At 42.5% G+C, this 15,219-nt stretch overlaps 1 protein-coding gene across 1 annotated transcript in view; it reads left to right on the top strand.

The window, feature by feature from the left end:
* Positions 1–15,219, top strand: part of PLXNA4 (plexin A4) — a 756,456-nt gene that overhangs the window by 509,071 nt on the left and 232,166 nt on the right. The window contains exon 6 of the mRNA XM_044279996.1: positions 744–867. Coding sequence (XP_044135931.1) covers positions 744–867 — 124 coding nt within the window. The remainder of the gene's footprint in view (positions 1–743; positions 868–15,219) is intronic.

The raw sequence follows: 15,219 nt of genomic DNA, 5'->3' as shown, positions 1-15,219 counted from the left end.
AAGGGGGGGGGGGCCAGCAGAGGAAGCAGGAAGTGCAGGGGTGCACAGAATGGCTTGGTCCCACCCTCAGTGCACTTAACTGTTCATTTGACTATTGATTATAAGTACTTTTTCTCCAAAATAAAGCAATGGATTGCTAAGTGACAGGTATCATTACATTCAGCTGAGATGGCCCTACAAGGCATTATTCCTGGATTAACAGTGAATTACCTGGTGAAAAAAATCACATTACATTAATGCAACCATTCGTATTAAAGTGACAATTCTGACGCGTACTAGTGACAACATTGGCTACATATATATATATATATATATATATATATGAAATGAAATAACCCAACAGACTTGTGAAGGTCATCTGAATACACCTGGTGGAACACCAAATGGTCCCAGTGGAACTCTATGTGCCACTCTATCTCCACAAATCTCCACCATGGACATGAGGTCCACAGCTACCAAACTGTCAAAATGTTTTACTTACAGCATGTTGTAAGGGAATTCCATATTACCTTGTTATAGTGACACATTATTTGCTGCAAATTTTTGGGGTCTTAACTGTCCATTTTATCTAACTGAAGAACTGCAAAGGGCCTCATTCAGCTGTAGTTAGCTTCTAATTTCTAAACCTTCTGTAGACTGGTTCACAGTGAAGTTTCCTCTGCTTGGAGAATTTTAGAAGAGTTGATTTTATCAATAAATACTTGATAAAATGTTTTTTTTTTTTCTTTCTTTCCTGTTTATAGCTGTACAAGAAAAGAGAGATGTGAGCGATCTCATGAGGCCAGAAGATTTGCATCGGAGATGAAGCAATGCGTCAGACTCACTGTCCATCCAAACAATATATCTGTCTCCCAGTACAATGTCTGGGTAAGTATCTGCTTTCATAATGAAAATTGCATTTGTTTGCAATGGTCATACATCAGTCAACATTTTACAACCTGAGGTGTAATATTTGATCTAACATTCAAGACACCTGCTGAGTTAGCCAGGCGCACGAGCACTCAAGCAGACTAGGAACCTCAAGACACAGGAAAATATGTTTGAGCTGATTGCCTCATGTTTTATTTACAGTCTGAAACTAGACTAAATGTGACTATTCTCAAGTCATCCATATGCACTACTATATGTTGGGTGGTCGTCCCATCAAATTCATGTGTAGGCACAATGAATAATAATGAAATCGTACAAATAATGCAGTCCTATAGAACTGTAATTGATTTTATTTCTGTTATTACAATTTCCATAAGTTAGTATATATGCCATTTTTCAATGGCAATAATTCAATAACTCAGTCCTTTTTACTCCAAATGAGAACTGTCTGCTGAACAGTAGATATCCTATTGGGGTTTCAGGTATAATAAGTACAATTTGCAGAAAGATTTGCCTAATAGTCAAACAATTGCTTCGGAATTGAATCTATAGGAAGACAGTCCTGTCATTCTGTGTGTTAAGACAACAGTCCGTATTGGAAATTGAGACAGGTCTCGTGGGGTTTAAGCCATTCACTTGCGATTGGAAGCAGAGAAAGGTTCACATCTCATATAGCCTGTACACCACATCAATTCATTACCATCGGACAAGCTGAACTACACTGGCATTAGAAACGTGGGTCCTTTGCAGAATTTTAAAACAGACTTGTTTTGCTTGCAGCTATATCTAATCTCTTATTGGATGATTTTAGGAAATGTTGAAAATAAATTAAAAACGTGGTAGTGTGGTATATTGGAGAACACCAAACTTTACATAATGGTAACACATCACATAATATATATGCCATAAATAAGTGTTCTTAATAACAACATATTAACCACCTCAGCCCCGCTAGCTGAAACCCCCTTCATGACCAGAGCACTTTTTACACTTCGGCACTACACTCCTTTCACCGTTTATCGCTCGGTCATGCAACTTACCACCCAAATGAATTTTACCTCCTTTTCTTCTCACTAATGGAGCTTTCATTTGGTGGTATTTTATTGCTGCTGACATTTTTACTTTTTTTGTTATTAATCGAAATGTAACGATTTTTTTACAAAAAAATGACATTTTTCACTTTCAGCTGTAAAATTTTGCAAAAAAAACGACATCCATATATAAATTTTTCGCTAAATTTATGGTTCTACATGTCTTTGATAAAAAAAAATGTTTGGGCAAAAAAAAAAAAATGGTTTGGGTAAAAGTTATAGCGTTTACAAACTATGGTACAAAAATGTGAATTTCCGCTTTTTGAAGCAGCTCTGACTTTCTGAGCACCTGTCATGATTCCTGAGGTTCTACAATGCCCAAACAGTAGAAACCCCCCACAAATGACCCCATTTCGGAAAGTAGACACCCTAAGGTATTCGCTGATGGGCATAGTGAGTTCATAGAACTTTTTATTTTTTGTCACAAGTTAGCGGAAAATGATGATGATTTTTTATTTTTATTTTTTTCTTACAAAGTCTCATATTCCACTAACTTGCGACAAAAAATAAAAAATTCTAGGAACTCGCCATGCCCCTCACGGAATACCTTGGGGTGTCTTCTTTCCAAAATGGGGTCACTTGTGGGGTAGTTATACTGCCCTGGCAATTTAGTGGCCCAAATGTGTGAGAAGAACTTTGCAATCAAAATGTGTAAAAAATGACCGGTGAAATCCGAAAGGTGCACTTTGGAATATGTGCCCCTTTGCCCACCTTGGCTGCAAAAAAGTGTCACACATCTGGTATCGCCGTACTCAGAAGAAGTTGGGGAATGTGTTTTGGGGTGTCATTTTACATATACCCATGCTGGGTGAGAGAAATATCTTGGCAAAAGACAACTTTTCCAATTTTTTTATACAAAGTTGGCATTTGACCAAGATATTTTTCTCACCCAGCATGGGTATATGTAAAATGACACCCCAAAACACATTCCCCAACTTCTCCTGAGTACGGCGATACCACATGTGTGACACTTTTTTGCAGCCAAGGTGGGCAAAGGGGCACATATTCCAAAGTGCACCTTTCGGATTTCGCAGGCCATTTTTTACACATTTTGATTGCAAGGTACTTCTCACAAATATGGTCCCCTAAATTGCCAGGGCAGTATAACTACGCCACAAGTGACCCCATTTTGGAAAGAAGACACCCCAAGGTATTCCGTGAGGGGCACGGCGAGTTCCTAGAATTTTTTATTTTTTGTCGCAAGTTAGTGGAATATGAGACTTTGTAAGGAAAAAAGAAAAAAAAAGAAAAATCATAATTTTCCGCTAACTTGTGACAAAAAATAAAAAATTCTAGGAACTCGCCGTGCCCCTTACGGAATACCTTGGGGTGTCTTCTTTCCAAAATGGGGTCACTTGTGGGGTAGTTATACTGCCCTGGCAATTTAGTGGCCCAAATGTGTGAGAAGAACTTTGCAATCAAAATGTGTAAAAAATGACCGGTGAAATCCGAAAGGTGCACTTTGGAATATGTGCCCCTTTGCCCACCTTGGCTGCAAAAAAATGTCACACATCTGGTATCGCCGTACTCAGAAGAAGTTGGGGAATGTGTTTTGGGGTGTCATTTTACATATAATCATGCTGGGTGAGAGAAATATCTTGGCAAAAGATAACTTTTCCAATTTTTTTATACAAAGTTGGCATTTGACCAAGATATTTTTCTCACCCAGCATGGGTATATGTAAAATGACACCCCAAAACAAATTGCCCAACTTCTCCTGAGTACGGCGATACCACATGTGTGACACTTTTTTGCAGCCTAGATGCGCAAAGGGGCCCAAATTCCTTTTAGGAGGGCATTTTTAGACATTTGGATCCCAGACTTCTTCTCACACTTTTGGGCCCCTAAAAAGCCAGGGCAGTATAAATACCCCACATGTGACCCCACTTTGGAAAGAAGACACCCCAAGGTATTCAATGAGGGGCCTGGCGAGTTCCTAGAAATAATTTTTTTTTTGCATAAGTTAGCGGATATTGATTTTTTTTGTTTTTTTATCACAAAGTCTCACTTTCCGCTAACTTAGGACAAAAATTTCAATCTTTCATGGACTCAATATGCCCCTCACGGAATACCTTGGGGTGTCTTCTTTCCGAAATGGGGTCACATGTGGGGTATTTATACTGCCCTGGCTTTTTAGGGGCCCTAAAGCGTGAGAAGAAGTCTGGAATATAAATGTCTAAAAATGTTTACGCATTTGGATTCCGTGAGGGGTATGGTGAGTTCATGGGAGATTTTATTTTTTGACACAAGTTAGTGGAATATGAGACTTAGTAAGAAAAAACAAAAACAAACAAAAAATTTCCGCTAACTTGTGCCCAAAAAAAATGTCTGAATGGAGCCTTACAGGGGGGTGATCAATGACAGGGGGGTGATCAATGACAGGGGGGTGATCAATGACAGGGGGGTGATCACCCATATAGACTCCCTGATCACCCCCCTGTCATTGATCACCCCCCTGGTAAGGCTCCATTCAGACGTCCGTATAATTTTTACGGATCCATGGATCGGATCCGCAAAACACATGCGGACGTCTGAATGGAGCCTTACAGGGGGGTGATCAATGACAGGGGGGTGATCAATGACAGGGGGGTGATCACCCATATAGACTCCCTGATCACCCCCCTGTCATTGATCACCCCCCTGGTAAGGCTCCATTCAGACGTCCGTATAATTTTTACGGATACATGGATCGGATCCGCAAAACACATGCGGACGTCTGAATGGAGCCTTACAGGGGGGTTATCAATGACAGGGGGTGATCAGGGTGATCACCCCCCTGTCACTGATCACACCCCCTGTAAGGCTCCATTCAGACGTCCGCATGATTTTTACGGATACATGGATACATGGATCGGATCCACAAAACACATGCGTACGTCTGAATGGAGCCTTACAGGGGGGTGATCAATGACAGGGGGTGATCAGGGTGATCACCCCCCTGTCACTGATCACCCCCCTGTAAGGCTCCATTCAGACGTCCGCATGATTTTTACGGATCCATGGATACATGGATCGGATCCGCAAAACACATGCGGACGTCTGAATGGAGCCTTACAGGGGGGTTATCAATGACAGGGGGTGATCAGGGTGATCACCCCCCTGTCACTGATCACCCCCCCAGTAAGGCTCCATTCAGACGTCCGCATGATTTTTACGGATCCATGGATACATGGATCGGATCCACAAAACACATGCGGAAGTCTGAATGGAGCCTTACAGGGGGGTGATCAATGACAGGGGGGTGATCAGGGAGTGTATATGGGTGATCACCCTCCTGTCATTGATCACCCCCTGTAAGGCTCCATTCAGACGTCCGCATGTGTTTTGCGGATCCGATCCATGTATCCATGGATCCGTAAAAATCATGCGGACGTCTGAATGGAGCCTTACAGGGGGGTGATCAATGACAGGGGGTGATCAGGGAGTGTATATGGGTGATCACCCCCCTGTCACTGATCACCCCCCCTGTAAGGCTCCATTCAGACGTCCGCATGATTTTTACGGATCCATGGATACATGGATCGGATCCACAAAACACATGCGGACGTCTGAATGGAGCCTTACAGGGGGGTGATCAATGACAGGGGGTGATCAGGGTGATCACCCCCCTGTCACTGATCACCCCCCCTGTAAGGCTCCATTCAGACGTCCGCATGATTTTTACGGATCCATGGATCGGATCCACAAAACACATGCGGACGTCTGAATGGAGCCTTACAGGGGGGTGATCAATGACAGGGGGTGATCAGGGTGATCACCCCCCTGTCACTGATCACCCCCCCTGTAAGGCTCCATTCAGACGTCCGCATGATTTTTACGGATCCATGGATACATGGATCGGATCCACAAAACACATGCGGACGTCTGAATGGAGCCTTACAGGGGGGTGATCAATGACAGGGGGGTGATCAGGGAGTGTATATGGGTGATCACCCGCCTGTCATTGATCACCCCCTGTAAGGCTCCATTCAGACGTCCGCATGTGTTTTGCGGATCCGATCCATGTATCCATGGATCCGTAAAAATCATGCGGACGTCTGAATGGAGCCTTACAGGGGGGTGATCAATGACAGGGGGTGATCAGGGAGTGTATATGGGTGATCACCCGCCTGTCATTGATCACCCCCCTGTAAGGCTCCATTCAGACGTCCGCATGTGTTTTGCGGATCCGATCCATGTATCCATGGATTCGTAAAAATCATACGGACGTCTGAATGGAGCCTTACAGGGGGTTGATCAATGACAGGGGGGTGATCAATGTCAGGGAGTTTATATGGGGTGATCATGGGTGATCAGGGGTTCATAAAGGGTTAATAAGTGACGGGGGGGGTGTAGTGTAGTGCAGTGTTTGGTGCGACTTTACTGACCTACCTGTGTCCTCTGGTGGTCGATCCTAACAACAGGGACCACCAGAGGACCAGGTAGGAGGTATATTAGACGCTGTTATCAAAACAGCGTCTAATATACCTGTTAGGGGTTAAAAAATTCGGATCTCCAGCCTGCCAGCGAGCGATCGCCGCTGGCATGCTGGAGATCCACTCGCTTACCTTCCGTTCCTGTGAGCGTGCGCGCGTTCACAGGAAATCCGGGCCCTCGCGAGATGACGCGTATATGCGTCGTTGTGCGCAGGGCTGCCGCCTCCGGACCGCACATCTGCGTTAGGCGGTCCGGAGGTGGTTAAGAACACTTATTTATGGCATATATATTACAGTGTTCAGAATATTGCATGCCACCATCCATGTCCAGAATGAGGATAATCATACCACACATTCACTGCACTGTATACAGTACGATGCTATATCAAGATGTAATGGCATATTTGACTACTACATACATCCTTTATGACTTAAGGAGATACAATGTACCCATTTGACATAGATTTGGCTGTTAATGTCTATGAACATATTGGCATATATGTTGGAATCTTTGGAGGATATATTTGCTGTATGTTTTTGATAGAATTGTAGTGAACTCAGCTTAAGCCACTTTGCTCTTCTAAAGTCTGTACATTATTATCACCCTTATTCTAACATTGAGCTAGACCTCACATGCAGCAATGGGGTTTACAGGAATATGTGCAAATACTGGAAAAATATTTGAGCATACATACTATAGTGAGACTATGAGTTGACCACACCATGCCTCCTCAATTTATGGTATGCTCAATAAAGATGGCCTTGCGGTTCACCCGGCAGTCGTTTTGTGGCGAACTTTGCTCATTCGCGATTCGCTGAACATGCGAACATATGGAGATGATCGCATGCGCCATATTCTTTTGCATTGCACTGAACTTTGACCCATGACACATCCATTAGGTGGGACAGGACAGCCAGTTGAGACGTTTCAGCACATGGACACACCCTCACTCTATAACAGAACCCTATCTGGCAGCCATTTTAAATTCTGTGTTTTGCCGGTGTAGGGAGAGGTTGCTTTGTGGTGCAGGGACAGACTGTTAGGGACACCAAACACTGGCTAATAGGGCCACAAAAGTCCTTTTAATAACTAGTATAAGTGTGCTATCGATAGGTGTGATATACTGAGGGGTGTGATATACTTATAATATACTGTCTAACATAGAAAGTATATTATAATGCATTTGTATTGTGCAGCAGTTGTGTGCGGTTCTGCTGCGATATTGCAGCTAAATAGAGGGACAAACGTTATTGGAAAAACTAACTGCAACTGGTGTGATATACCTCTTGCCCCCTTAAAAAAATTATTGAGGGGTGTGATATTCCTATGATATACTTTCTAACAAAGAAAGTATATTATAATGCATTTGTATTGTGCAGCAGTTGTGTGCGGTTCTGCTGTGATGCCGCATGTATATGGAGGGACAAGCGTTATTGGAACAACTATTTGCAACGGGTGTGATATACCTGTTGCCCCCCAAAAAGCTGATTGAGGAGTGTGATATACTTGCTTCCACCAAATATTGACTCAGGGGTTCTATATACCTGATTCCACAAAATATTGATTAAGGGGTGTGATATACCTGCTTCCACAAAATATTGATTGAGGCCTGCAATACACCGGCTTCCACAAAATACTGATTAAGGGTGCAATATATCTGCTTCCACCAAATATTGATTCAGGAGTTCTATATACCTGCTTCCAAAAAATATTGATTAAAGGGTTTGATATACCTGCTTCCACAAAATAAAGATTGAGAGGTGCGATATACCTGCGTGCACCAAATATTGATTCAGGTGTTCTATATACCTGTTTCCACATAATATTGTTTGAGGGGTGTGATATACCTGCTTCTACAAAATACTCATTAAGGGGTTCTATATACCTGCTTCTACAAAATACTGATTATGGGGTTCTATATACGTGCTTCCACAAAATACAGATTATAGGGTTCGATATACCTGCTTCCACAAAATACTGATTGAATGGTGCGATATACCTGCTTCCACCAAATATTGATTCAGATGTTCTATATACCTGTTTCTACAAAATACTGATTGAGGGGTGCGATATACCTGGTTCTGCAAAATACTGATTAAGGGGTTCTATATATCTGCTTCCACAAAATACAGATTGAGGCGTGCGATATACTGGCTTCCACAAATACTGCTCTTCTCTAGGGACTTTGGCACAGGGTCATTTTGAAAATGACAGGCAGAGGAAGAGGCAGACCATTCCGCAGGGGTGGTAGGGGTCGGGCAGGTGCACCAGACTGGAGCCTAAGTGGGAAGTTGGAAAAGGTGCGTGCGATTACGTCAAAGGACGCACCAGAGTTGGTTGAGTGTCTCACTCAGCCTTCCGCTTCTGCACCCTCCTCATCCTCTTTATCTGCACCCTCCTCACTTTCTGCTGTATGCACCCCCAAATACACCCCCACCACCACCACCACCATAGCCCCTCCACTCAAGTCAGAGGAATTATTTTCCCATCCATTCCCAGACCTTACTGATGTGCAGCAACTCTTGGCATCAGATGAGGAAGAGTAGGTAGCAACGGTCACCACCCAGCGGTCTGACAACAGTACCCAGTACCTAGAGGGAGGTCCCCGCTGTTGCTGCCTACTCTGAGACCGTTAATATCAGTGGTGGTGAAGATGATGATGATGACGTGTCGATGGACGTCATGTGGGTGCCCACAAAAGAGGAAGAGGAGGGGAGTTCAGAGGGAGAGACGGAGAAGCAGATAGGAAGGAGAAAAAGGAGAAGTAGGCAGAACTCGCAGTGCACAGGAGGCAAAAAGCAGACTGCAAATGTATCTGGAGCGAGCCATCCACCATGCACGGTCACATCTTGTGCTCCAGGACGAATCTGGGAGCGCACTGAAACAGGGCAATATTACACATGTGCCGTGCTAGTCAGCACTCAGCATGAGTCTGAAGAGGAATCATAGGAGTGTGGTGGCCTGGGGAGGAGGAGCAAGAAGAGCAGGCTTTGAGGGGGACTTGGTGTTGTCCGTGGCTGGAGAGAGGAGACCGAGGATGACATTCTCCTGGTAGATGAGCATTAGCCAGGGCACTCCACCACTTCCAATTTAGTGCAAATGGGGGCCTTCATGCTTCAGTGTTTGAAGAGGGACCCCCGTATAAAAAGTATAAAGGCAAGGACCAATACTAGGTGGCAAAAATGGCAGACATGTTACCAGCATCACAGAGGGCTGTCAGAATGTAGCATTTCCAGGCCTTGCTGCAAGAGATGCTGAATTCTGCTGTTGTAGGCTCTGGCTGAGGAATTTTCAGCCACAGCGAAACATGTGCGGGTACCAATTCAACCGCGCCTGCAAGAAAAGGGCGGTTTGAAGATGTGTTGGTCACTTCGGATATGAGATCATTCTTGCAGCCAACCCATCAACAGCTGCCCTCTATATTTAGCCTCAGGGAATGCCTAGACCCACAGGTGTCTGACTACATCAGATTAACGGCCTATCTGGATGCTCTGAGAAGCGAGGAACCCCTGGACTACTGGGTGTGCAGGCTTGACCTGTGGCCTGAGCTGCCACAATTTGCCATAAAATTCTTGGCTTGCCCCTTGTCGAGTGTCCTGTCTGAACGGATGTTCAGCGCAGCACTGGGGATTATGACCGATAAGCGCACTCGACAGTGTGGACTACCTCACATTTCTAAAATTGAATGAGGCATGGATCTCGGAGGAATTAAACTCCTGTGATGACCTTGTGTAATTGAATTTCCTCATGTTCAGCCTACACATATCTGCCACCACCCAGAACAAAGAATGGTCCTTGTCTTATGTACTGTATATACAGCGGCATAAAAGGCCTTTTCTGTCAGGTGAATGCCTAATTTTTGGGGCCTCTACTCCAGTCGCCTACAGTAAAATTTTTATCCAGTGACCGCATAATCTACCTCCAGACACATAATCACTTGTTCTTTTATGTCCGGTTAATGCTTAATGTTTGGGGCCTGTACTCCACTGACCTACTTTAAAATTGTTATCCACTGACCACCTAATGTACCTCCAGCCACAAAATTATTTGTTCTTTTTTGTCAGACGAATGCATAATTTTTGGGGCCTATACTCCACTGGCCTACAGTAAAATTGTTATCCACTGACCGTCTAATATACCTCCAGCCACATAATCACTTGTTCTTTTCTGTCCAGTGAATGCATAATTTTTGTGGCCTATACTCCACTGGCCTACCGTAAAATTGTTATCCACTGACTGCCTAATATACCTTTAACCACATAATCACTTGTTCTTTTCTGTCCGATCCATGCCTAATGTTTGGGGCCTGTACTCCACTGGCCTGCATTAAAATTGCTATCCACTGACTGCCTAATATGCATCCAGCCACATAATCACTTGTTATTTTATGTCAGGTGAATGCATAATTTTTGGGCCTGTACTGGCCTACAGGGAAATATTTAGCCTGTGACCTCCTATTGTACCTCCTGCCACATAATCACTTGTTCTTTTCTGTCAGGTAAATGCCTAATGTTTGGGGCCTGTACTCCACTGGCCTGCAGTTAAATTGTTATCCACTGACCATCTAATATACCTCCAGCCACATAATCACTTGTTATTTTCTGTCTGTTGAATGCATAACTTTTGGGGCCTGTACTCCACTGGCCTACAGTAAAATTATTACCATTGACCACCTAATATACCTCCAGCCCCATAGTCACTTGTTCTTTTCCGTCAGGTGAATGCATAATTTTTGGGGCCTGTACACCACTGGCCTACAGTAAAATTGTTATCCACTGACCACCTAATATACCTTCAGCCACATAATCACTTGTTCTTTTTTGTCAGGTGAATGCATAATTTTTGGGGCCTATATTCCACTGACCTACTGTCAAATTGTTATCCACTGACCACCTACTATACCTCCAACCACATAATCACTTGTTCTTTTCTGTCAGGTGAATGCCTAATGTTTGGGGCCTGTACTCCACTGGCCTGCAGTTAAATTGTTATTCACTGACCATCTAATATACCTCCAGCCGCATAATTACTTGTTCTTTTCTGTTAGGTGAATGCCTAATTTTTGGGGTCCATACTCCCGTGGCCTAAAATAACATTTTTCTAGGCTCCAGTAGGGCAGATTTTTGAGAGTTTCCCTTTAAGATGCATAAAAATACATATTTTTTGTGGGAATTTTTGCCATTGATCCCCCTCTGGTATGTCACTGTCCATGTTGTGGGACTATTTGTGTACTTCTAGTAAGTATTTGGTGGCTGCAAATATGATCTAAAGGTTTTTCAGGTTTGCCTGCCATTAAAGTGAATGAGGCCCGCCGCGAATGTGCGGTTTGCGAACATCTGATTGCAAATGCTCGTTTGCGTTCGCGAAACGCCCCGGCCGATGTTTGTTCATCACTAATGCTCAATTCACTGGATGATTGTCAGTTAAAATAAGGTACAATTTGCTTCCTTCCTAACTGTGACCTAGTAATGGATAATATGAAAGAGAAGTGTTACAGTGTTGGTACATATGTAGTCACTACCCCTTTGTACCATACAGAAAAAGGGAACTGGTATATATCATATATATGGTAGGATGTTCATCCTCGACCATAACAACTTGCACAGTACTGCAGAATTCAAGTTAAACTTTAAAAATCTAAATTTAGCATTCACCTCCACTTGTTTCTGATTACTAAATTAGCCTTCATGTTTTGTCTATGAAAAGTCCAATTCTTACTTTTAAATTGCTCATAATGTTGATTGCTCTATTATTTGCTACATTCTTTTGATTATTTTGTAAAGACCCTGTGCTCAAATGTCCTTCAAATGTGTTTTTGTTAAAGAAAACTTGCAACTGACTTCCCTACAGGCTCTCCATTCTGTTATCTCTGTAAGTACACTGGTAAAATAATGACTTAAAGAGGACCTTTCATGGGTCCAGACTTTATAAAGATAAGTAGAACGTTAGGTAGGGCATAAAGCAAGGATCCTATAGTGCTTACTATTTATTATTCCTGGGCACCGCTCCGTTCGTCCGCTGTGCCCTCCGGTATTTTCCCTGCTCAGTATGCTAATTACTAGCATTGGAACAGGGAGGAGGATACGCCAGGGTTTCTCAATGGTCGTCTCCTTCTCCCTGGCTGTGGTGATGTCCATTTGCAGCGCAGAGCGTCACAGCCAGGGAGGAAAAAACTCCCTGGCTTTAGCGCTGTCCAAACACAGCACAGAGCGTCACAGCCAGGGAGAAGGAGACGCCCACTGAGAAAGACTCAGTCTCCTTCTCATTGTTCCGATACTCCTCATTATAATACAAGGCGCCAAAATCAACGGGGGGCCACAGCGGATGAATGGGGGAGTCTTTTGAAAAAAACAAAAAACTGCCATGGTCTCAGTGGGGGCCTCCCAATAAGGTAACACCCTAGTTAGACTTTTGCTAAACTGATGAAAGGTCCTCTTTAACTTTCTGATCCATCATTTGGTATTCGAGGCTACAGGTGCATCTCAATAAATTAGAATATCATCAAAAAGTTAATTGATTTCAGTAGTTCAATTCAAAAAGTGAAACTTATGTATGTATTTATTACACACAGAGTGATCTATTTCAAGTGTTTATTTTAATGTTGATGATTATGGCTTATAGCTAATGAAAACCCAAAAGTCAGTATATTAGTATATTGTGAAAATGTTCAATATTGTAGACTTTCAGTGTCACAATCTAATCAGCTAATCAACATAAAACACCTGCAAAGGTTTCCTAAGCCTTTAAATGATCCCCAGTCTGGTTCAGTAGGCTACGCAATCATCAGAAAGACTTCTGGCTTGATAGTTGTCCAGAAGACGGGTCATATACACCTTCCAAAAGTCATTGTTTAAGAAGTTGGGTGTTCACAGAGTGCTGTATCCAAGCATATTATTGGAAATTTGAGTACTATAGAGTAATTTCTATAAACTGTAAACATATTCAAATTTAAATGACACCCCTGTCAATACTTTATAACTGGCTGATAGTCTCCAGTAAATTCATGACGATCTGCTTGTTGAATAGTACTACATATAATAAGTAGAGATCAGCAAATTGATTTTATACTAATCGAATAACCACCCAAATTTTGGAAAAAAAGATGGATTAAATTTTTGGTGATTCGATTAGGGACAATTTGGGGGAAGGATTAAGGGAGATGGAGGTATAGATATAATAATATAATAGAAAGAAAAGGAGACATAAGAGTAAAAATACGAATCCTAGGAGTCCTCAGAGTAAAATCCACATATTTTGAGGCCAGTTGGAGCACTTTAAATTTGGGTAGAGTATATTCAGACCTGAATCGAATCGGTTGACAAATTTTGCCAAATCTAAAGGGTTTTGAATTTTGAAAGATTAACTGATTTCTAATGATAAGCAGTAAAGTATAAGGGAAAGTATAACTCTATAATTCTGCTGATGTAAACTATGGTGAAAACTGTTAATGGTAAGTTAGGCCTTACCACAATTTACCACTGAATGATGCCAGTATCTTTGTACTTTTTTGCTCTTATGCTGAATATCTTCTAATGACAGAAGACTCCATGAAAAGTCCATTTAACTAAAGATAATAGAGTGACTCTGTAATAACCGGTCTCTTGGTCTGTAGCAATTGCATTTTTCAAGACTCTACCGCGTTAAAAAGAGTAATTGATTTTCTTTTTCAAAATGCACTTGATTGCAGTGTTCTGGGGTAATTATTTGCAGCAGAATTATTTTAAAGATTTACAAGATCTATTTTGAATGGATCTTCTGCTCTGAGCAGCGAGGAATAACAATACTATTTCAGCATAATGTGCTCATCCTTGAAATCGTCAATTTCTTTGAGCGTCTCATCATTTCTTGGTCTGAGCAGACCAATTGTATCTATATTGCATGAAGCATCGGATTTTTGCAAATAATATTGTGCTTCTGTTCTTTAGCACAAAAAAAAAATCATATTCGATATTGAGCAGTTCTGTTTGAGCTGTAGTTAAACAGAAACACTGTCAAGACATTTTAATTGTGCTTCTTTTAAATGTCCAATTTTGGATTGTGCGTCTTTCAAATCTCTTCCAATGCAACAAGTACACGCTGGAGCCTTTATTGTATTGTATTGGAATTTTTTTTTTTACTAAAGAAACGTTTAAAAAGTTAACATATTACTTAGGTGAACTTTATGTACAAAACAACAACAATGTTTCAGTTTATCACTAAATTAAATACAGCATATTGGAGCATAAAAGTCAGATAACTGCCATTAGAGTCAAACAGACCTCTCAGAGTTGCCAACCTGCAGTGGAGATCATAGTTATCTGGTCACTGCCCCTAGATTCAGTGTCTATTGCTCCCAAGCTGGCTTTTCCTCATCCTGGCACGCTGTGATCAACATCCATCACGGGAGGGGGGGGGAGTTAGGGTTGGGGAAGGGACCTGCTCCCCTTGCGTCACAATAAATGGTCACTTGATGCAAAGGGGAGCAGGTCACTGCTGCAGCCTGATACAGTAGCCACATGCCCCCCTCACAAGTGGGGGAAAATGGCAATGTATAAAGTGAATAAGCGCTTCTATTATAAAAGTGCTCATCAGTATGCAGTAGGCACGGCAAGAGGTGCATGTAGCACTTCTAGGGCTGGATGTACTCACCACTTCCTGGTCTTCTCTGGGCACTGCACTGCAAGGTCCTGACAGTGTACAACATCAGTATGTAGTGCACACACCATGACTTGACGCAGTGCAATATCAGGTCACAGTGCAGCACTAGCCCGGAGAAGAACAGAGAGCAGTGAGTGCAGGGAGAGCAGCTGAAAGCGCAGAGAGGCAGCACCATCTGAAGAGATAAGTTAATGTTGTTATTTTT

This window comes from Bufo gargarizans, chromosome 2 (assembly GCF_014858855.1).
Source record: "Bufo gargarizans isolate SCDJY-AF-19 chromosome 2, ASM1485885v1, whole genome shotgun sequence".
Lineage (NCBI taxonomy): Eukaryota > Metazoa > Chordata > Amphibia > Anura > Bufonidae > Bufo > Bufo gargarizans.
The sequence above is the reverse complement of the archived record's forward strand: the minus strand, read 5'-3'. Positions and strand labels throughout refer to the sequence as shown.